At 44.7% G+C, this 24,408-nt stretch overlaps 1 protein-coding gene across 1 annotated transcript; it reads right to left on the reverse strand.

Moving 5' to 3' along the window:
- Nucleotides 1–1,849: 1,849 nt before the first annotated feature.
- Nucleotides 1,850–17,095, reverse strand: E2F8 (E2F transcription factor 8; the record flags this gene model as incomplete). Its single annotated transcript, XM_079709522.1, has 12 exons — nt 16,974–17,095; nt 14,522–14,800; nt 14,019–14,175; nt 11,985–12,299; nt 11,604–11,765; nt 9,806–9,943; nt 8,089–8,292; nt 7,697–7,784; nt 6,678–7,209; nt 2,913–3,045; nt 2,401–2,795; nt 1,850–2,032 (listed from the first exon to the last, which is right to left on the reverse strand). The coding sequence occupies exons 1-12, from the start codon at nt 16,986–16,988 to the stop codon at nt 1,850–1,852; spliced, it is 2,601 nt and encodes an 866-aa protein (XP_079565648.1). The 5' UTR covers nt 16,989–17,095.
- Between the last annotated feature and the right edge of the window lie 7,313 nt (nt 17,096–24,408).

Here is a 24,408-nt window from a genome sequence, read left to right on the forward strand (position 1 = left end):
CCGCGGCATGTGGGATCTTCCTGGACCGGGGCACGAACCTGTGTCCCCTGCATCGGTAGGTGGACTCTCAACCACTGCGCCACCAGGGAAGCCCTGAACTGTATCTTTAGTCTATGACTATATCTACTACTGGCAACTTACCTTCTCTGTATTGAGTGGACTTGCTTTCTTTCATTTATTTGTGTGTACATACTGTCTTCCTCAATGATACTATAAGCAAAGGCAGGAGCCATTTCTTAAATCAGGAACCATCCACATGCCCTCCAAGTAGGTTTATAAAAGACAAGGCAGAGGAACTTTGGGGGAAATAGTTCATATTGGCTCTCTAGTGGTGTGGAGGAAGAGGGATCTCTAGGTCAGCGTGAAAATCTGCCTCTTAGCTATACTTGGTTGTGCAAACAAAACATGTATATTTGAAAGCTTTGAGCTTGTAAATGCTCAGATTACCCTGAAACAATATGCTTGGTTCCTGCTAGAGCTGCTGGGCATGCATCTGGAGGCAGATGGGTAATGAACAGATAAAGAGATAAAGACATGTGTTAAGTCCTTGCATACACTGGCAGTGTGACCCTGGACTTGCTGCTTGAATTTCTGGGAGCCTGTGACCTCATTGCCCTAGCTTGTAGAGATAATGCCTTTAAAATGTGTAACACAGTGCCTGGCACATAGGAAACAAGCAGGAAATAGATATTACAATGATCCTTTAAGACTCTGACAAGGGAAGGCATGTGTTAATTCTTAAGGTACAATTTGTTGCATAACCAGGGGATCAGGGAGATGCACACTTAACACATTATAGCTCGTTCCTTCTCTTGGAGCTCATGGAGGGTTTGATGTGGTAGTTCCTTGAGTGTGGACGAAATTAGAATCCTTACTGCTACTTGCCCACCCCTGCAGCTGGGCCATTTGGAAAGTGTGGAAAGAGGACTGTAGCTGCAGCCCCTCTTCTGTCAACAGCGGGACAGAAGAGGGTGGATGCTGGCCATGCCATGCCATGCCAGGGCAGGTGCACCCCAACTCACACCTCTCATTTCCAACCTCCCAGGGCGTGGTGGAAAGCCCAGGGGACTAAGCTGGCCGTCCTTGGCCAAGCAACAGCTTCTCTGAAGCCATTTTCACTCTGTAAAAGTGGAGCCATATGGGAGATCAAAAGAGGTTGGAAGAACGTAGGCAATAAACTTGGCATATCTAAGGAAACCCAGGATGTATTCTCCGTACTAAGAATTTGCCTCAGAGGTTCGAGAAATTTTCCTTTTCTTCCAACAGGCCAAATGAAAAGTTAAATACATTTTAGAAAGGTTTTAATTTGAACAACTTATGATTAAAAATACATTTTATAAATAATTTTTCCATAGATTTGATTAAGGATTGTTGCGAACTTTACAAAAAGACATACTGCAACAACAGCTGAAAGAAATTACAAAAAATATAGCTACAGCCCTCCTGTTTAAAAATACAACATTGTACATCACAGCATTTTCTTTGTGCAAAGTTGAAGAGAGCACTGCATTAGGCCTGTCACAGATTCACTCAAAGGGAAGTAAACTTTAACACAGTTACTAGGCATAATAGTAATAGGCACAGCTGGAACAACGAACTCTTTCCCCCTAGAAGTTAATATACCTCAGTTCTTTTATTTTGTAGGACTGATGGCTGAACTTAGCTTAATACAAATATATATTTATATGTGTATGGATATATATAAGTATGAAAACAAGTGTCTGATTTGAAATTAAGTAAACTCCCAACGTATTTACAGCATTTTCAGAGAACGTGTTCTCCATATCAGTCTGAGGACATCATCTCTGTTAAACAACTCTAGAAGATTAAACGAGGCCAAATCTGTCAATTAATGGACATCCTCCGTTGAGACTTCCAGTTTTCGCTGTGGGACAAAGAGAGTTCCTATGGAGGTGTTATTAGCACCGTCGAAATCCACGCAGGAGGAGCCTGTCGGCTTCGTTGGTCCACCTGGGGTACGGAAGAAGCTTTCAGCCACTAATTGGGACCCTTTGGGTGTCACAGGAACAGGCTGATTGGAAAGAGAAGAATGGAGGAAAGTCAAACCCACGCAGACAGGTACACCTGGCAACCTTAGAAAACTGGACTGGAGGGACACGTCACATGATGGGAACCTCGCATGCCCTGAAGATCTGCCAGCTGAGCCTGAATGAGTTTCGTGTTCTCAATTATTTTTGCTAAGGTGAGACAAAAAGCTCATGATAACCCCATAAAATGGACTCCTTGGGCACTCTTCCTGGGTTTGGAAGGAAGGCAGGCCTTTAATCTCCTCGCTCTCCCATCCTTTCCTTTTCCCAAAGGAGAAAAGCAAATGTGAGTCTCCCATGATGTTGATTTTGGGGACTTAATAACCTAAGGAAAAAAAATAAATGGAAATACCTGTTGTGCCCCGGTCACTGCAACTGATTGTCCATTTGTTTGGTTCTGACCCAGGACTGATACGTCGTACTTGGTGGCCCTTCCTTGATGAGTGCCTGCATTTTCTGGTGTGACACTAACAGCCTCTATTCTTGGAGACACAGGAATGGTTCCGGGCCCGGGGCTGGCGGACACCTGCATACCAGGGGAGATGAGGCCCAAGTGCTGCAGAGTGAAGTTTACAACGGCTGAGCTCGGGTTCTGGACGGGAACGGGGTGGCTCGAAGTGAGAGCCGAGCTGTTCCCGACAGGGACGGCTGCCACGGAAGTTGGTGAGACCATTAGCTTCAAAGGTGTTACATGAAAAGAGGGAAAATTAACAGCAGTGAGTTCAGATGATGTCACTGGAATAACACCTGGAAAGAAAAGGGGGGAGAATATCTTAAAAGCACAGGCATTTGTCCGAGGAGCATACAAGGCTTGAGTGAACTTGAGAATGACCCACATTTGAACGGTGTTTTACGTACACTCACCTGCAATCGGGGAGCTGTAGATCCTGTGGTTTGGGGAAAGTGTACCTGAGCTTTCTTTACTAGACAAAATGGACTCTGCCCCCAGGGTTGAGCACTGGGTGAGAGGGATTAGGTATCCTGATGGGAACAAGGTCTAGAAAACAAGGAGGAAGCGTTTATTTTACACACAAATACGGAAGAAAAATGGCCAAGCGCCTCTTCTGGGACTAGTATCCCTTGGTGGTTCTCTCATCAGACTAAAGCCTCCAATGGTATGGGCCACGGGCAGGCCAGCTATAATGGCTCCTTGAAGACAGTAGCCCTCCTTCCCATTCCAACGCTTGTCCTGAATAATACAAACCATGTGTTTCTTTTTTTTTTTTTTTTTTTGCAGTACGCGGGCCTCTCACTGTCGTGGCCTCTCCCGTTGTGGAACACAGGCTCCGGACGCGCAGGCTCAGCGGCCATGGCTCACGGGCCCAGCCGCTCCGCGGCATGTGGGATCCTCCCAAGGGCACGAACCCGTGTCCCCTGTGTCGGCAGGCGGACTCTCCACCACTGCGCCACCAGGGAAGCCCCAAACCATGTGTTTCTTAAATGCCATCTGTGGTCTTAGGAAGTGTCATAAAGCTAGCACTGGACCTGCTTAAGGGCAGGATTTACCCAGCACATCCCCCCCCTGACCCCCACCACTGACGCCCTAAGTCCTGCTACCAGACTTCATGGTATGATGTGGTACTGTCAGCAAGTTTAATGCAGCTGGACACCGTAAAGGCACTGCTGTGTTATTATCTGATTGTCCTTGAATTGTGTGGGATGGTATTTCCCAAGAATATTCTGAGGGGCTCTAGTCCTATGGGATGCAAGCAGGCACTTTGCGAATCATAGTCAGATATGTTTGGGAAATTCTGAATTAAACAAAGGAAAACGGTCTTTATGACAGAATTTCTAAGGGACTTTTATGATGGCATGCATTGTTCTCCAAGGGGGCATCATGTAACATTTCCTAGGTTATTCAGCAACTAAATTTTCGGTAGTATTGGTATTTAAGGAAAACATTTTAAGAAATGTTGATTTACAGAAAGGGAACGCCAAACCATAGGCCAAAAATACAGCCTCCTGGCTGTTTTTGTAAATAAAATTGTATTGGAACATAGCCATGCCCATTCATTTATGTATTGTCTACAGATGCATTCCTTTTTTTTTTTTTTTTTTTAACAATGGCAAAGTGAATAGATGCAACAGAGACCATGTGGCGCACGAAGCCAAAAACATTTACTATCTGGTCCTTTACAGAAAAAGTTTGCTGACTCCTGATTTAGAACAAAGGAATTATACAACTATAGATTTTCTTCCCTAGTACTTTAGGTTCAAATGATACCAAACAAACACCTTATAATATACAAATGAAAGGGCAGGGCATCAGGGTTCAAAAATTACAGATAAAAAAGAGAACTAATTAATTCATATTAGATGCCCAATTGTCATGCAGCAAAAGCTTTAGGAAATAAAGTTACATTCCAAACCTAAATGGCCAGAGCGTTGGGTTGTGTGTGTCTGCACCACGCCTGCTGATCATTGTACTTTTCCAAACAGAGAGAGCCTACATGGGTGGCTGAGCCGCCTGAAAAGTCTGCTCAGTCTTAACCAGGAGCAGGACTGGTAAAAGCAAAAAAGCAGGTCTTGTAAACTAGGGGCCCTCCTTTTATCTTCCTCCGGATCTTTCTTCTCACCATTGTCAAAACAACAGTCTATACTTTGATCTAGCTGTTAATAGGTCTGGTCAGAATCCACAGTGCTAAAGGGTACCACAGACTTTCAATTTTGTTTCTTGGATGCTTAGTTCTGTTCAATATCTTTACTAGTAGGTTCCTTAAAGACTGCAGCAAAAAAGAATTTTTAAGGGGTAGATTTAGGTGTTTTACAAATAGCTGCTCTTTGCTACCTTTAATCGTACTCTCTCATGGTACAAGGTTTTCTGGTTGCCGGTTTAACTCTTTTCAAATTTCCAGCAAGACCTATAATACTCTAATAATAATTATCTTTCCATTTCCTACAAACTATATTCATCGCAAAATTTTTTCACCTATAATGCCAATTCCTTTTTTTAAAAAAAATTAGAACTATTAAAATAGCAGGATGAAAGAATTTGACATATTTCAACTTGCACATCTTCTCATTGAGCCTACATTACCACTCTTACCCCTCCTTCTATGACACTATCCTGTTTTATTTTCACCATATTTCTTATCGTTCACCACCTGATATGTTTGTGTTTACTTGTATACTGTCTTCTCTCCACCCCTAGAAGTGTAGATTCTCAGTAAATTGTTTGTTGAATGAATTAACACACGAATCTCTCACTTTCTTTGTTCTGCTCAGTCCGTGCTAAAAAGAAATGGTCAAAATGAAGTCAGAGATGAGAAAAGAAGCAGGGGACGTGAAAAATCTATCCAGTGAAAACCCTAATCCTGAATAACTAAGTGAGCAACAGGAGACCATTATTAAATCATACCCATTGGCTCAAAGAGATTATGGACCTCCCAGAAAATCGAATCAAGCCGAAGCCTTGTGATTTTCCCCCCAGCATGGACATTAGATGCAAAATGATACTATGCTAAGATAATGGATGTTTTGAATGGTTACCATGAGGCCATCCTCAGGGAAGATTTGACAAACTCTAAAGCCTTCTTAATAACAACAGTTACAGATAATAGCCTTCAGCTTCTACGGTGCCTTAAAAGGACCACAAACCCCTTTATGTAAAACATCATGTAATAAATGCACTTAACCTCACAAAAACTGTAATATGGCCCTGGGGCAAGTGCGCAAAAGCAACCACCCCCAAAGGCAGGTGCTGGGTTTGGTTTGATCCACAGCACAGGTTTGATCCAAAGCACATTCTCTTTACACCCAATAGACGATCAGGAAAAACTGGCAGAACAAATTCTTTATAGATGTAAAAAACAAGATGAAGGGAAGTAAAATAACTTGAATTAACAGCAGGGACAAAATGAGAGATTAACTTCTGCTTCCACGTTTAGTGGTGTTTGTTTATTTGGTGATGCTGTCTTTCATATATAATTGTCCTAAGGGAGGAAAACGGGATAATGTATGTAAAAGTGCCTAATACTTCTGCTGTATGGTATGTGGGTAGGCATCCAATAAATGTTCCTTCCTTCCTGTATAAAACTCCATCTAGGAAAAAAATTGTCTAGAACATCAAAATCCCTAGAAACCAATACATCAAATATACCTAAAATTAGCCAAGCTAAGTTTGATTTTTCTATTTGCACAAAATAGAAATTTTGGTTTAAATTTTAGGTAGAAAGTAAAAACGGGGAACAATTTCTCTTCTAGGCAACAGATGCCAGTTACATGACATCAAACAAACATCAAGTAATGACTCAGAAAGCAGGAGTTAAAGGGACCCTATGTGTCCATCCATTCATTTGGGGTCACGGCTGCTTGTAAATTATTTAAGACTTTCATGGCAGGTGTTTGCATTCCAGTGTGTGCCGGAGAAATGGACTTAAGGACAACCACCCGCAGTGCTTTAAAAAGAGAGCAAATAATCCCTTCCTCCAAAGGTTAAAAATGTCCCTGCCATCATCCCAGTAAGGGGATTAGCTGTCTGAGGCCTGTTTGGATTATGGGATGCTAAGGAACAGTTCCCTGTTTTCTGAGAGACTGCTCTTTGCTCTGGTAAATTTCACAAGCCACCAGATTCTCTCCTAATCAACTGGGGAGCTCCTAAAGCTTTGCACAGTTCAAGGATGTACTTACTGTGGAGACATTTTCAAGCCCTTGTAGGTCTTCTTTAAATTTCTTTTTGGAACCACTGTCCTCGAGCATGCTTGCCCTCTTCGAGCCTCTTTCTCCAGCAGGCTCCCTGTCTCGGTTCTTTGTACCTTGTCGCTCTAGCCCTGGCAGCAAGCTTCCAGGCCTGGCGGAGGCACTGGACTTTGGTGCATCATTGGCTGCATTCTCTGTGGTGGTATCGGTGGAACCTTTGGATCTCGTAGCGTTAGAAGAGGGGGTGGGGCAGACCGTGGGGCTCAGGCCTTGGGGCGGCGTCATTGTTTGGGCCTGGGCAGGCTGCAGGTAGATGGCATATGATGGGCCCGAAGGGGCCTGAGGTAGGATCACGGGCACTGCTGATGGCAGTGGGCTGGGGATGAGGGGGACCACCCCCAGGGGCTGGATGAGGGACGGTGCTGTCATCTCTAGCTCAGCATTTGCTGGAGTGTCCAGAGGGGCCACTGGTTTGCAGTGCCCAGATCTTGCCAGTTGTACTTTCACTTTCTTTCTGGGTTCACTAAAAGACAAGATTTAAAACATGATACAATGGAAACATGTTCTCTAAAATGTTCTACCACTTCAGATTGCCCCAGATTGAAGCTATGCTTTTATGAAACTAGCAGATAGTTTCTGTAATGATTCTGTATAGAAAAGATTCTCTCACCAGTTGCCAAGGCTACTGCCTATTCCTTTTTTTTTTTTTAAATTAATTTATTTATTTATTTATTTTGCAGTACGCGGGCCTCTCACTGTTGTGGCCTCTCCCGTTGCGGAGCACAGGCTCCAGACGCGCAGGCTCAGCGGCCATGGCTCACGGGCCCAGCCGCTCTGCGGCATGTGGGATCTTCCCAGACCAGGGCACGAACCCGTGTCCCCTGCATCGGCAGGTGGACTCTTAACCACTGAGCCACCAGGGAAGCCCTACTGCCTATTCTTACATAAAATAAGTAATCCTAACGATGCAAGTAAAGTAGTGCATCCTGTTACTAAAGAGCGTTGCCTACCTTGATTGCTCTTCTAACTGCATTTTGCAAATAGCTGCGAGCTGAGCCATTTTACTTGGGAAAGGCACAGAATTCTGAGAACTCTCAGCTGGTAAAATAAAAAGAAGGTAGGGGAGAGGATTGGTCAAAGCAAAAGAATACACGTTCACACAGATGAAACATCACTGAGGTCAAAGGAACATGCACCGCCCCCCAAAATCACCCAGCAATTAAACAATAAGCCCCACAAATCACTTTTTATCCTTTAATTCATATACAGTTAGGCTTCAAGTGGGTTTGGGACTATGGAAGTTGAAACAATTCTCTAGCAAGTCCGGCGGGATCAAGTAAGCTAAAAAGTCAGATAAAAAGGAATTCTTCCGAGCAGAGCCCTGACATGATTGTAAACATACCTTTGTTGGTTTTGATAGGGCTAGTGGGAGCAGAATTTATCTTTCTCCGATCACTTTCTATGCTCTTTACCAGTTTGATGAGAGATGGGTGTCGAGTGAAGTTTGGTTTCCCACGTGTGGAAAAGAGGTTTTTGGCACAGTTTTCTTTAGAAGACCGCCTCCCTTCCAAATCAGAGGGAGCGAAAGGAAGCACTGGGCCAAGACCTGAAACAGGAAAGGGCAGTGTGTTAATACACGGTTGGTTCGGCCTCCTTCTGGGGTATGAGGTCAGAGTGTGATTCTAAAATGATTTTAGGAATTAGACTGGTCACAGTTTAAATAGAGCACCTACTCTGTGCCAGATACCGTTTTAAGGGCTTCACCTACAAAACCTTGTTTATCTTATTAAATAAATTCTGAGATAATATTTCACACTTTAACATCTCTGAAAGCCGTTGTATCTTATAACCAGTGGTGTGCTATAGTGTGACTGTTACTGATTTTTCTTTCTTATTGATATATAAAACATTGTGCATCTCAGACTCAGTGGAGACTTAATCTGATGAAATATGGTGACCCTCACTGCTATGGAGTGAATGTTTGTGTCCCTCCCCACTCCCCGACCCACCAAATTCACATGCTGAAACCTAATGCCCAATATGATGGTATTGGGAGGTGGGGCCTTTGCGAGATGCTCATGAGGGCGGAGCCTTCTTGCATAGGATTAGTGCTTTTATAAAAGAGACCTCACAGAGCTCCCTAGTCCCTTCCACCATGTGAGGTTACAATGAAAAGATGGCTGTCTAGAAAGCAGGTCCTCACCAAACACTGGATCTGCTGGTGCCTTGATTTTGGACTTCCTAGCCTCTAGAACTGTGAGAAGTAAATATCTGTTGTTTATAAGCCACCCAGTTGATGGTACTCTGCTATGGCAGCCTGAACAGCCTAAGACACTCTCTACAACTTGGGTAGGTAGTTCTCAGGAAATGCATCCCCATTTCAGAGACATTTCATACATTAACTAACTGACTCACAGTCTCTTAGCTTGTAGAATGTGGGCCTGGGATATGAACCTGATCAGCCTAGCCCAGAGCCTACACTCTGAATCCCTGTACCAAAGGACCTCTCTCTGTAGTTATATCCAAAATCACAATAACCTCGCGAAGGTGCCACTGTTCTTCCCACTTGTGGGTGAGGAAACAGTCTTGGAGAAGTAACCTGCCCAAGGCCACAAGGCTGATAAGTATCAGATCTGGGACTGGAACCTAAGCCTCCCTCTGCTTCCACAGCCCATGTGCTTCCCACTTTCCAGCACTTCTGTGTGGGGATCTTGGTGGAACACAAAATGTCAGAATCCCAGAGTTGAGAAGGAGACTAGAATATTGATACTGGAATGAATTCGCTTCATATTCTCCATGTGCACAGACTGTTATGGTCACTGAGCAGCATAATGACAGCAGTAGTATCTTATGCTTCGTGATGCTTTCAACTTTCTCAAATCCTTTCACATACAGATTCTACCTCCTGCACAGGGTGTGCAGTTGTTATGGACCTTGGACTGCTGATGGAGCCAAGAGTTAAATTTTCCATATCGGTACTCACCTTTAATTGTCATTTCAGTCACTTATATATGTTCTTTACATGTGGGAGTGTGGGTAGGAAGGGAAAGGGAGAATATCTCCAAATGTGCATTAATTCAAAATAATGAAGCAATGAATGAAAGAAAACAAATACATACCACTGGGATTTGGACTGATTTCCGGGCCTGTCCATTTAAAAGCTGGTTTTCGGCCTCTTTCCTCTGTAACGTGAACTTTCTTGATAAGATCCAGGCTACTCAGAACATTAGCTATATCATACAACCTCCTAATTTTTGCTGGGGGGAAAAAAGTGTATACATCCCTTAATGGAATAATGAAAGATCAAAGGACTTTGCTTCATAAGGACTTCATGTACATTCAAAGAGCTATCCTAACCATCAGTGTCAGAGAAAAATGTGACTCTTAAGTTATGCTAGTGACACTGCTTTAATTAAAACAACAAAAAATAGTTTTAAATATTGGAAAGACGCAGTTACTGATGATACTGAATTTTGAAATGACAAAAGTACATGTTGGAAAAGGAAAAGTGACTCAATGAGATCATCTTATTGGGAATCATGTTACATATTTTCTAATAAAAATGTACCACTGCTGGGCATCTCCTAGTGAGGATTCAGGATTACGAACAAATAGAAATGCAGTATCAATGATAAGTGTATTGCTTTCCTGCTTGTGATAGTTTATAAAAAGATTTATTTAATAACATAAGCATGGAATATTCTATAGCCCATCAAAATTTATAAATTGGCATACTGTCCATATGTAACATGAAAAGCAGAGATTTGTTAATTCTATAAATCTTACATATCTTGAAAAGTTTTGCTGCAAAAAGTCTGCCTTTGCTTCAGCTTGACAGTACAAAGTGACAAATTGAGCCCCTTCTTCATAGCCATGCCAGAAGGCTCTGAATTCCCTGGGGATTCAGGAAATTACACATCTGTAGTTCCTGGAATAGTTTCCAGGGCTGTGACTAACCAGTGAAATGGAGAGCTGAAAACTATCTGGTGGCTCAGAGAAAGCGGGCAGCTCATCGGTAGTATCAGGATGTGTTTTTTGAGACGACAGATCTCCCAAGCCCATTGCCAGCATTACTGCCTTAATCTCTATTCATTTTGTCTTTATAGAGACACTGGAGATGTCTGAATATACTTTCATATACTTTTAATATACTTCACCAGTACAGCTTCACAGGGATGGGAAGGGATCTGCGTGGTAGCTCGCAGGCATTCCCCCAGCCTCTGCTGTGGCTGGGGGCAGCTCTTCCTCACCAGTCAGCTGGGTCCCCCGAATGACCCATGTCCAGGCCAGCCTCATGCCCTACTTGGAGGTTGCTAATGCCCTCGGGTGTCTGCTGAGCACTCCTTTCCACACTCTCTCTCTACTCCTTTTTGAGGGGGTTCCTGCAAAGTCTGTTCTAGAGGCAAGGGTAGAGCTGTGTTAGGGACCCAATCTACGGTCTCTTTACAACTTAGAGCAGATATTCTGGCTCAAACCAGTTTCAAAATGGCGAACCAACTGTGCTGCAGGTCACTTCTGGGGACAGTGTTAGAAGTTACTTTCACCCTCAAATATGAGTCAGTGGAAAGAGCAGAGACCTGGGTTCCAGTCCCACTTTACAATTTACTGCTCATTTAGATTTCAGGCAGTACAGATTCTACATGTGTAAAATGGAGACAACGTTACAGTAACAAAGGAGGTAACATTCAAGGAACTGTATAAGCCAAAGTGTCAGATGAGAGTAATTATATACGTTATCTTTGAATCCTACAAGTCAGCTAAAGCAGTATCATCATGGCTTCTGGGGAGAAGTGAAGATACAAAAGCCTAACTAGATATGATCTGTTTATATAACAAATGTATTTGGAAATCAGTTAATAACCGAGATTTTATTATTTAAGAGTAGGTCCAAAAGTCCATGGCAGTCGTGCCACTTACTTTTAAACTTGCTTTTATCCAAATCTTCCACATGGTCCTCCCCAATTAAAATCTTGGCAGCAATTTCCAGGCTTACTATCTGAGGCGTTGACACCAAAAATAGCATCACAAATTTCTGGCTCATCACTCTTAAAGACTTGTCTTTGCGGCTGTTTACAGAGGCTTTGGAGAAGGAAGAGGATTAGAGAATTAAAATTTATGAAGGGACAAGTGCTTTCTAAAGTAACCAGGCTAAAAATACCACAACCTGATCCCACGGTTGATGTGCAGCATTTTCACATTAAAAGCAGCAGTAGCTTTGAGCGTGGTTCCCTAAGAAACCTCTTCTTTAGACCTCCCAGAGGTGCTCTGCCGCCTGAGCTTTTCAACAGCAGCTCTCACCTGCCCGAAATTCCACTCCAGGAAGTTCGACAAAACACATGTCTGGGTGTCCGTTCTGGCCAGTGTTTGATTTGAGGATCGGATCCTCTATACGGTAACTCTTACTAAAGTCAAACTCTTGTTCATATTCTTTCTTTTTGATCATCATAATCTGCTCGGCGTACTTGTTCTCTTCCCCGACGCTCTTCAGAGTCCCAAGGGTTTGGTTGAGGTTGTGTCGGCCGTGCCAAGTGTACCTGTTTTTGGCAAGCCGGCTCACCATGTGCAGACTCTCTAGGACGTTGACGATATCGTAAATGCGTCGGCGCTCGACATCTGCAAAGAACGAGCAGTTGTACCTTACTAGGATCAGATTTTGTAATGTGGATAGAATTGAATACCTTTTCCTTCCAGGGATTACTAGTCAGTAGGTTCTGGATTATATAACTTTATTTATGCTCAACAAAGAGTGTGAAGATGAGAAAGGCACGTCCCTGCTCTCCAAGGGCACAAATAGTTAATATGAATTAGAAAGGTGACATTTATTGAGGGCTTCCGCTGCGCCATACAGGTTTAGGACATTTTTACCCTAAACTTGTGAGGTAGGCATTATTATCCACACTTTAATGATGAGAAGATAGAGGCTCAGGCTGGCTAAGCTGTTCACCTCAAGGCTCAGAGCCAGTAAGTGGCAAAATCAAGTCTTCAGTGCTCTAAATCCCACACTGTACACTCTATTTCTTATATTAGTCCCCAACACACACACACACACACACACACACAAACATGCACACGCACACACACACACACACGGCTGTCATATGATAGGTACAAGGTGCTGAGATTCCTTGCTGTTCCTAGAACTTGCCAGATATGCCCTTGCCTGAGGCCTTTGTGCTGGGCTGCTCCTTCTGGCTGGAATCCCTCTCCTAGATGTCCTCATAGCTCCCCACCTTGATTCTTTTGAGTCCTTGCTCAGATGTCACCCTCTTAACAAGGACTGACCCGACCACTTCATTTAAAATTAAATTTCAAATTGCAAAGCACACCCCTAGTGCTCCGATCCCCCTCTACCTTGGTCTACATTTTCTTTTTTTTCCACAGCACATATTACCTTCTAACATATATCATAATTACTTACTTATTCTGTCCTTTGCATATTATCTATTGCCCCCACTAGAAAGCAGGTTCCACAGGAGCAGGGATTTTGTCTTTCTGTTCACCAATGTCATCCCAGCTGCTACAACATTGCCTGGCACATAATAGGTGATCAGTAGATACCTGCTGAATTAAAGGGTACATCCTCCATAGCTACAATGAAGTGTATGTGAAGAGATGAATCTAAATGGCATATTCTTAAAATATGAAATAAAGTTGATATGTATAAACATGTATGAGAAGGACAAAACTTTCTTCCCGGGGTGATAGCTATATATTAAAATATCCTGTATATCTCTTCACAGATCCAGATTATAGTATTTTCATGACTCCAAAGGTATACCAAGTTTGCCACAGACTCCTTTTTAGCTGTAACTAGATCTGAGTCCATGAAGAGAGGAGCGAAAGGGGGGCAGGGGAACACAGTAACTTTTGGCAAACACAAAACATTCAGAAAATGCACTGGTTCTCAGAGTAGTGCTGAATGGCAGGGAGGGCTAAAGCCCTGCTCCCATGCCCAGAGGCCGATCCTCATTGTAAACTGTGAAGAAACCGTTCCACAGCCTGGCTCCACAGTGAGAAACAAGACCCAAGTTCAGAGTTGTAGCTGCTTATGAAACAAGTCATAGAACAATGGTGCCTCCCTTTAAAGCTGCAGAGCTTTCGAAATGCAGTCAGAGCAATCTCCATTGTGATTTTCTGCTTCTGTTTTAAGACTTAACTGAGACTGGAAACTGTATGCGGTTATTCTTAAATTAATAGGGCTTTACAGATCGATAACTTCTGTGTGGCCTTGTGTCATTACAAACACTGGCTAGATGAGCGTGGGTCTGAAGGAGTAAGTCTATGAAGTCCCTTTAATGATTAACCATTTCGGTGAGCTCTTTGCATACTTACTAAGTTCCTCGGCTACTTCATCAAGACAGATGTCGTTATTCACAGCAGGGTTGGGATAGTTGGGATATCGAGCTAAGAATTTATGACACAACAGTCCTAAACTTTTCTCTTTTCGACTGGGTTGGGATTTCTCATATTCGTCTCCAGATAAGTGTTCCTACAAAGAAAGATGTAAATAATGTCTTATTCGTAAAGATTTATTGGGGGCATCTGCGCTCAGTGACTAACACTTATACACATGGTTTGCTTCAATAGCTACAAAATTGGAAAGAAAAGGTGTGGAGCCAGGATAAATTGCTTGACAGATCTGAAAGGGAAGAAGTTCATAAGTAAGTCACAGGTTCAGAATTCCCAGGGCTGTATTTGATGGGGTCCAAACCCCTCCAGGGCTCTGAGGGGGGTGATGCTTTACACTGCTAGTGCTTCTGCAACAGCTTCACACTGCTCCCCCGACCCCCGCTCCCCAAATCCCCCAGTCTCCACCCAGGCCTCTGAAAACCTACATGTAAACAATCTCTGGCCTCAGGTAATCCATTTCCGTTGTCAAACAAACCCCTTTTCTGATCTCTGTAGCGGATCTCTGGGCTCACGGCACTGATTAGCATTTTTAGGTTGGCTGTTGGTGTCCACGGTTCTCCCTGGGAGATCTCCTTGAGCTTGGTGGGTGTGGTTAAAGGGCCAAAGTCAGGTTGGATCTCCGCCAACACTATATTTGCTGCGGTGGATTCTTTCAGAGGTGTTTTCACCAGTCCCCTTTTATGTGGCTCGAAAAAGAGATTTTCCTGGTTCAAAACAAGTAAATTATTAAATCCATTGTAAAAAAGGATTTATCAGATAGCTTTTGACTCTAGAATCTGTATAAATAGAATAGTGCTAAGGAAAAAATGCCTAGTGAGGTTGTCGAGTTGATTAAATTAGTGACTATATTCCAATGATCCCTTTGACACTTGTCCATTCTAATAGCTAAATTTCTCATTTTTAACTTTTCAACAAAGCATGGACTTAAACTTTTCATCTTATGTTCCAAGAATTTAAAAAGAGAACTTTAAGACTTATAATTTTAAAAAATTTGATTTTGAAATAACTTTAGATTTAGAGAAGAGTTGCAAAGATTGAGCATCCCATATGCCTTTCACTTAGCTTCCCTTAATAGGACTGATTATCTTAAGTGATCCCAAACTCCTCGGAGTGACTTTGACTTATGACACTGTAATAAGTAAACATCTCCACGGCAGAAACCATGTCCCATTCATCTGTGTATCTAGCACAATGACTGCATGCAGTGGCTACTCAATAAAATACCACTGATGCAGAAAAGTCAGAGAGCCAAGGAAACAAGGGTGAGGGCTGGCATATGGTCAGACTTGTTGGCAAAATCCACTGGGGAGCAAATCCAGAGTGCCTACGAGCAGCATTTCCGACCAGAAAAGTCTGCTCTTTGAATATTTAACCTTTTCACTTTACAGATGGAGAAAATGGAACCCAGAGAAGTAAAATTAGTTACCTAAGACCACAAAGCTGGTTCCCGGCAGAGGCTGGACTGCCACTGAGAAACAAGGGGGTACATTAATAGCAGTTCATACTTAAGACTGATGGAGACTATGTTTCTTCTACTTTTGGCCACTGGTGACTTCACATATTCCTACCACCTGTATCTATTTTATTTTTATTTTTAAAAAATTTGATTAGGATGTTTATTATCATGTTTTTATTAACAACAACAAAAGATGTTTGTCTACAATTTACAATGTACAATGAGCAGTCAATCCCGCTCTTGCATTGCTATGCATGAACTGTTCTGTTTTAATGGAAACACTGAGAATACCTCTATATCTATAAGAAAATGCTTAGGATGGCAATAAGCGAAAAAATAGAGACTCACTAATTCTTCAGTGACTTTAGGAACAGAGATTAATGGGACTATTTTATATGTCTGTAACTCTTTAGGATTTATCAAGTGCTTTTCCATTTGTGTTTTCATCCAATCCTGTAGTCCTCTTCTACAGAAGAGGACACCCAGGCTGAGCGAGGTCACACAGGACTTGAATCTGAATCTCCTCCATCCAACTATGGTGACCTTACATGGAAGTCAGTGTGATGGACCCAAGGGGGGGACCCTCCCCTGATGGTGCACTTGAGAGGTGCTGATCCAAGAAGGGGATTTTTCTCAGGGCTGCTGTCCTTTGCCTCTGACCATCAGAAGCAATAGCAATTCTCTTATTTGACTACTATCTAAAACTTTTAGGAAATTTGCATATTTCGGTTTTTTTAACCTATCAGTATTTGGACATCAATCAAGATACCCCCACTGACAGTGTCCCCTATAGTTAAAAGAAACAGGTGGTTTGGTAGAAAATGATTTTTTTTTTTTTTTTTTTTTTTGCGATACGCGGGCTTCTCACTGTTGTGGCCTCTCCCGTTGCGGAGCACAGGCTCCGGACGCCCAGGCTCAGCGGCCATGGCTCACGGGCCCAGCCGCTCCGCGGCATGTGGGATCTTCCCAGACCGGGGCACGAACCTGTGTCGCCTGCATCGGCAGGCGGACTCTCAACCACTGCGCCACCAGGGAAGCCCTAGAAAATGATCTTAACAGGAAATCCAATCTCAAATCATGTCAAATGCCCTTTCTGAATTCCTATTGTTCAAGAATTCTCAGAAATATCATAAAGCAACTAACAAATTTTATTATTCTTAAAAATACCTTTTCTCTCTACTTATCTCTTTGAAATTTCCACCAAATCATAAAAAACTAGAAAGAGTAATCCTAGGTAATTTTCCCCTCTTCAAAAATTAAATTTCCCTTCCTTCTGGGTTTTTATAGGGGCTAACCAAAAAAGGATAACCAAAAAAGGATGCGGCATTAGTAAGATATTGGATATTGAAAAATCATGGAGCTAAATCAGGATGATGTTGCATTTAAAACTGCAAGGATGAGTATTGAAGCTAAAAAGGTACCTTTTCGTTCTCCATTCTGTAAATTTCTCATACATTTAGAGTTTCTTTAAAAATGAAAAATCTGGATTTCCTCCCAATATCCTGATGGTTCAAGTAGTCCAGGTAGTCCAATTAAAAATTTTAATATCCTTAAAGAAAAAAGGAAATAGAAAAAGTTAAAGAAAAATAAAAGCCGTAGATCTGTTGAAAATAACTTCATGGACGCCACAGGCTACTGAAACAAAGGCTAAAGAAAACTGACAAACTACATTTACATTTTATTCCCGACCACAGACAGCCCCACGGGGCAGAGAACTCCATTAAACGCCTGTAAATTTCTTCAGCTAACCGATCTGCTGTCATGAGACTTCAAGCAACCCACAGAATTTCCAGTGACAGCCCTCTCCCACCTTTAGAGAAGGCAAACCATTCTCCAGACCCCACCGAATGGACTGTAGCAAGCACAAGCACCCACCTGTTCACAGATCAGAGCTCGGGACTCAGAGCATGAGCCCAGGTTCCGGCTAAGCAGCCACAACCCTAAGTATCTGGATAAAAGCCTGCATCTAGATGTCTGAATTTCTCCCTTGACACATACGTGCATAGGCTCAGCAGTAAAGTCTTGGGAAATAGCTTGATAGGTAACTTACAAATTCAGTCCTTAAGCTCCAAACGTATTCTGGGCATTTAAAGAGCGCCTTATGATTAAGACTTTTTTAAAAAGAGACTTCCTTACAGATGCGGCTTCCTTAAAGCGCTATGTACTTGCTATTCAGGCGGCTAGTTCACGCCACAATGTTGGACCCTACCATGGAAGGCTGCATTTGCTCAGCAAGGCAACCAGGTACAGTCCCCCTGCCGCCACCAGCTCCCGCGCCCCGCGCACTTCCCCTAGCGCCAGGCCAACTGCCCCTCCCCCACGCGGTCCCAGTCCGCGCGCCGCCCGCCAGGCAGTTCCTGGACAGCATCCTCGCGGTTTCTAGGGCAACGATTCCCGACCAATCAGAGTGCTGGTCACGGGCCTGCGATTGGTTGGCGGCGCCAGGGGCGGGTCCGGACCTTCCGCCTTCGATTTAAAAATTTGGCGCGGAAAGCCGGACCGTGGTCGGCGCCGCCCCTTATCAGCGCGGGGCTTGAGCGCGGGCAAACCCGCGCCCGGAACCACAGCATCCCCGCCCCTCCCCCTCGTTCGCCCCCTCCCCTCTGCGCGGGAGCTCAGCTCCTCCCTCCACGGCCCCGGGAGGAGCGAGAGGCGGGAAACGGCCGCCGCTGCCTTCCCGAGCCCTCTCCCGGTGCCAGGCTGGCCGAGCGCCGCGTCCCTCTGCGCCCCGCTGACCTGTCAGTTCACCTCACGGTTGGAGCCGACGGGGGCTGAGCGGGGACTCCTCGGCACCCCTTCCCCGCTCAGGCCCGGGAGCCCGCGTGTCGGGCAGTCAGTCGGTCCTTACGCTGCGCTGAGGTGGGTGCCGGAGGGAAACGCCGGGACCGGGACTGGCGGGCCGGCGGGCGGGCAGAGGGGACGTGACCGTCCAGGAGCAGTCAAGCCCCCGATTTGAAATTAACCCGCTCCCGGCGCGAGCCGATCCCGCGGGCAGGGAGGGCCGCTCCCCTCCCCCACGCCCGCTCTTCCCGGCCCCGGACCTCGCGCGCCAATCCGAGCCTCCAGACTGGAGCCGGCGGCGAATCAGGGTGCAGGCACCGCCCTCCGGTCCTGCCTCCACGACAGAGTTGGGGGAAAAGTTAAGCAACTTTTTTTTTTTTTTGGCAAACACCCCCTCCCCTAGCTCAAAGTTGGGGAATGAAGTTTAGTCCGCCCGGGGCACGCGGGTTGGGACGCGGGCGCTCTGCAATCCCCAGCCTGGGTCCATCCCACCCGCTGCCCAGCCCCAGATCCGCTCACCTGCCCTGGGGATCCCAGCCTGGACCATTACCCCTTCCACCCATGGCATGCATTATTGTGTTGCCCACCATCTGCTCATGGCCTCTAGAAACTGGGGTGTGGAGGGAGAAGCTTGTCAACCGGTGATCGGATTTGATGGGCGCGGGGTCTCGGCCCAGACTTGAGAACGCAGGTGTGGGAGGAGGAGGAATAAGGTTGAAAACCCGCCAAGCCTGTTCCAGGCGTCCCCTGTCTTCCCTCTCCAGGTCTCCTCCCGGCTCCTCCCTTTCCCCTCCCTGTCGTCTTCCCTCGCTTTTCCCTCTTTTTCCGGTTTCCGAGCCTCGGGCAGCTTCAGCATGTAATATTGTAGAGTTCTAGATTAATAGGAGGTTTGGGAGACACTCTAGTCGAGCGCCCTGTTTTGCAGACGGGGAAACCGAGGCCCGGGGCGGCAGCGCTGCCTTTGCCTGTGCCTCGATTGTTTGCGCCCGCGTTGTCTTGCTCCGCTGTTCTCTGCTTTAAAGCGTTTCCCTGTTCTGGGGACCCCTGTGCTGGAGTTGCGGGACCGCATTTATTGCCCAACAGCGCCTAGATCAGGGCGCCCATCTATCGACTGGTTTGAGCTCTTCCTCCTCTTTTGTAATTTCTCATCTCTTAAGCTCCAGCAAAGCTCGAGGCCACAATCCCCTAGCGTGTAACTTATTTATATTTGTCAACGAATCACCCAGTGCAGACTTGCAGCGCGGGATATTCTTATATTCCCGGACGCGATATAAGGGCGGGGATACAGTGATACTGAGGCTAAGGTCGCCGTGCTGTAGCGACAGGCCGAAGGACCAGGGGTCCCGGTGGCGAGCGGTGGCTCTTTCTGCCGCTGAACGCGACCTCCGGGCGCGCAGGGTGGCTGCCCCGAACGGTTAGCGCCGTGGTGTCTCAGTCCTTCCCTCTCCGCTACCCGGGGAGCGGGTCCTACCCGGCTTCAGATAAGTGTCGCTCAAGAACTCGCTTCCACCTGAAAGCCGACCTTGGGCGCGGTGCTGTGCAGAAGGCAGCGGCCACCTAGAGCTCTCAGATTTAAAATAAAGTGAGGTCACTGGGCAGGGCCCCACCCCCGACAGCACTGAGCAGCTCGTTCTTACTGAGCCCCGGTACACCTTTTCCGGAGAAAGGTGTGTTTATATATACATCAACGAAAGGTGGGCAGTTGGTGCTTCTGCTTTATCCACTGTTTCACGGATTGTTCCCCTCTCCCACCAGCATTTATAGGAGTGTGCCTGTCCAGCTCTGCTCAATCTACCTTAAGTTTTTACAACCCGGGAATCCTCTTTAAAGGGAAGGTCTGATGCCACTGTATTCAGAACCGGTGATGATGCATTCACATCTGTGGTCTACGGGGGCATTCATGCCCCAGGGGTCTGAGTGCCAAGTACCTGTAAGGCAAATAATGCAAGGAGCAGCCGCCTCTGGTGAGGCTGCACAGATGTCATCTCATTCAGTACTCAGCACAGGTGTTAACTGTGAGTTACCATCCAGAAAGTGAAGTAGAACATTTTTAATTAACAAACCCCAGGTCTCGGGGTAAGTGGCTGGTCTGGGATTTGAAGCCAAGTCTCTTTACTCCTGAGGGCTTGCCACTGAAAGCCATGTTCTCCACTGTGCTTGGGCCAGTCCGTACTTCCTTCACAGGATAGTTGTGCCCCATTTTATAGAGAAGAAAACTGAGTCACAAAAAGGTTTAAGTGATAGCCAAGTTAGCTATAGAGTCAGGATTATAATCCAGGTCTACCTGCTCCCAGTTCATAGATCCCATTCCACTGCTTCTGAAAGTCCCTGTAAAAGCAATGTTGGTGACACATCAGACCACTCTGAACTACCTAACCCCTCCCCCAACATAACAAAATATAGAAAAAGTGGGATCTGTAATTCTTGTTTTAATGACAATCGTCATGTCTTATTGAAACATGCAAATTATAATCCAGCTTACTGACTGGGATGAAAAGTGGCCCTATTAAGAGGGAAATGATATAGTTTTAAAGTCTTAACAACCCTTTCATGTAAAGGAAATGACAAAAGAAAGCAAGCTAAAACAATTCTACTCAACACTGTATGGTGTGTCTGATTTGAAATTCAGCATGAGTGGAAAGGAATGACACAAGACTACTGAAAACTTTTATGTTTACTGCACAACCAAGAAGGAAGGATGAAGGAGCAGATTTGAAATCTTTTTTTCTTGTACTGCTATCAGACATGTTTTCCAGTTATATAATCCAAGGGAATATTCGTGCATTTGTTGCTGGTCCTTTGTTCACCATGTTGTATAATCTGTGTCTCATTGAAGTAGGCCAGTCTTTCGACTCTCTGCTGATACCCTTATGCTAGCACAACTTGGAGGGTGAGATGTTGGGTAACAAGTTCAGCATTAAACAATGTAAAAAGATATCAGAGGTAATGGGGAAAGATGAGAGTCACCTGAGGTATCTAGATTCAAAGGTAACATTCAGGATTTTGGAATCACGGCCCTTTTCATTATCACCAGAGCCTCACACACAGGGGTGTGAAAAAAGCAGGCTCTTCCCTGCTGACCAGGGCAGGTCAAGGAACTAAGAAAAAAGTTGCTCTAGCCAGTGGGTTCCTAGACCTTTCCCTCTTGCTCTCTCACTGCCTCCACCCACCACGTGCTTCTATCACCCGCTCTACTTCCTGACCCAGTGGGGGCAGTGCTGGCTTGTGCTTCTTCTGCAGCACACATTGGCACGACCACTACAAAAGAGTCGTCTACAGCTTTCAGTTGCACAAATCCCCATGTGCTGGGTTAGGTTGCAGCTGCTCCCAACCAGATCTCAGCCCTCCCTGGGCTTTTTAACTAGTTGGTTACTCTTCCTGAAAATGAAGCATGCTGAGTCCACTTTGGACAAGGTTTAAAGAGGGTAGATACGGCAAGGGGTGCAGGAGGGTAGGAGAGCCTGGAGGTGGCTTGTGCTGACGGTGGAGCCAGAATTGGTCAGAGCCTGCTGGGCTGTGTGTGAGGTTTGCTCCAACTCTCCTGTGACTTCCTGTGGGGAACGCCACTCGACTCCGAGCCCTGAGCGGATATTTGCAGCCCTGAACTCAGCTGCCGCGGCAACAGTTGCTGCCATTTATTGAGCAATTATTGCATCTAAGTTTTTAAAATGCTTTGGGGATAACAGAACACAAAATACTGAGGACCCTTTTTATAGAATTGGAGTCTGAGTTCTGTCCTCATTGCGTTACCGCATCACCTGATCTTAGAATTGTCATAGAGCTGAGGATCATGTAGGCTTAGCGCTTATCTTGGATTGGAAGAGCCCATTTTCCAGGTTCTAGAGTACTGAAAATATATACAGATTCCTGGGAGTGGGGGCAGGAATTTAGTACCTGAGAAAGTCCCAGTCAATGCAGGAATCCCATAACCTCCCTGATCAGCGATGGCTACCCTTTGCTTGAAGTCTGGTAGGGAAGGGTAACAGTGCTGGCCCCTTCAGGCAGGTTCCTCACACCCTGTCCTGATCATAATCCTGTGTATGCATCTCTTGTTATACACACCCCACCCACACCACTGTGAGCTCCTGGATGGCAGGGAAAGGAACTCCCTTATATCTCTCTCCCTGCAGTGCTCAACTGGATGCCTGGCCCAGAGCAGGGGCTTGATAAGTATTGGTTGATTAAATAATTGACATCTCACCAAGCCCAGAATATACCTTGTCGTTTAATCTCTATCTTCAGGGCCAAGTTCAATGCCTTGCACATACTTGGTGCTCAATAATGTTAGAAAAAATGAGCTCATAATTACCATCCTTTAAATTTTTTTTTTAACTTAGCTAAATACTATTTCCACCCCCCTCCCCGATCCATGACTTCTGTTTTATCTATTCATTCACTAAAACATAGTATCCTGAATGCCTACTATGGCCCCAAGCCCTGAATTAGGTGCTTCGTGTGTACAGGTGAGTGAAAGAGGAAAAGACCTTGTGCTACTGGAATTTACAGTCAAGGAGTAGAACAGTGTCTGGCACAAAGTGTTAACTGCTATTATTATTACTATCGTCATCTTATTTTTTTCCTGTAAATGTGAGACTTCTCTGCCACCCCTCAGTTTAGCAAATGTCTTTTTTTCTATGTCCTACCTCTATAGTACTTTTTTTTTTTTTAAGTTTTCTGTAGGTATTTTTCTTCCTTAGGAACCCAAGTTCTGGTCTTTCCTTCTTTCAGCTCATATGTATGGGTCACTTGCTCTGAGCCTAGGGACTGTGCTGGTCACCTCTATAGGACCTGGCGGCTGCCCTCGCATCACAGTGACAAAACCAACCTTTCACTTACTCACCACCCTTCTTTCTTTCTCTCTCTCTCTCCCTCTCTCTCTCTCTCTCTCTCTCTCTTTTTCTTTTCCAGGGACATGGACTTCATTTGGACAGGTTGTCTGCTTCTCTGAGGCTTTCAGACTGCTGCTTCAGAGTCCCTGGAGGCAACCCGGTTTCTCCTGGAATGATCATTGAAGTCAGATTAAGTGGGTTAGTTAAACCTCTGCCAGCTCTCAGTTGCCAAGTCTTGGAGACAGGAGCCAGGAAGACAGAACAGGCTCTTAATCAGCCAAGTTGGGCTGGGGGCATCTCCCCCACTGGGTTACAGGCAGTCACCAAGCGCTCTAAGAACCCACTTCTTCCCCTTACACGTTTCTTCTAACTCACTGGCTCATGTGAATTCTCCTTCAAGTCATGGTTTTCAGGATCTGACTTGATCTAATATACCCATGATACCCAGATATATTATGGTAGAGTTTAACGGCTTACTACACTGCCTCATCATATAGTACAGAGATTGGATAGGACATACATAGTTAATTTTGTTGACAAAATACTTAGGGTCTTCTGAAAGAAGTGCATAACTGTCCTCTCAGTTTTAATTGCAAATGCTCAATAAAAGCTCACAGTATTTTTCAGTATGGAAATTGGTTGGAGTAATTGCATATGAATCTGCCCACAAAACGGATAGTTAGTTCTACATATGCGTTTAAAATAGAGCTAAGCTTTAAAGTTTAACTCTTTCAGTAAATAAATAAATAAACAAACAAACAAACAAATAAATAAATAAATATAGAGCTAAGCTTTATTACAAATTCAGTCTTTGGAATAAAAATGTATAATCGTTTTAAGGTTAGTTTGAATAATATGAAACATTACTTTTTTATTAAAAAAGGGAAAGGTATTTGCTAACCAAAATTTTTAGATACTGGTTATCTTGGTATCATTGTGATAATAATGTCCTATCTGTGTCATAGCATCTGTGGCTGCCTCTTAGAGAAACTCAGGGTCTGGAGAATGGAGAGGCATCTTCTAGTCAGTCGTCTTCCTTGAGAGGATAGGATATGGATACAAGTTAGGACTTTGGAGTGAAATAGAGCTTGGTTCAAAGCCTACCTCATCATTACAGCTGTGTAACCTTAGGCACATTACTTAACCTCTCTGAGCCTCACTTTCCCCTCCTCACTAAAATGGGGATCAAAATACCCACCTTGAAGGGTTGTTGTGAGGATTAGATGAGGTAATAGCTGTTACCGAG

The sequence above is a fragment of the Hyperoodon ampullatus genome (assembly GCF_949752795.1).
Source record: "Hyperoodon ampullatus genome assembly, chromosome: 7".
Lineage (NCBI taxonomy): Eukaryota > Metazoa > Chordata > Mammalia > Artiodactyla > Ziphiidae > Hyperoodon > Hyperoodon ampullatus.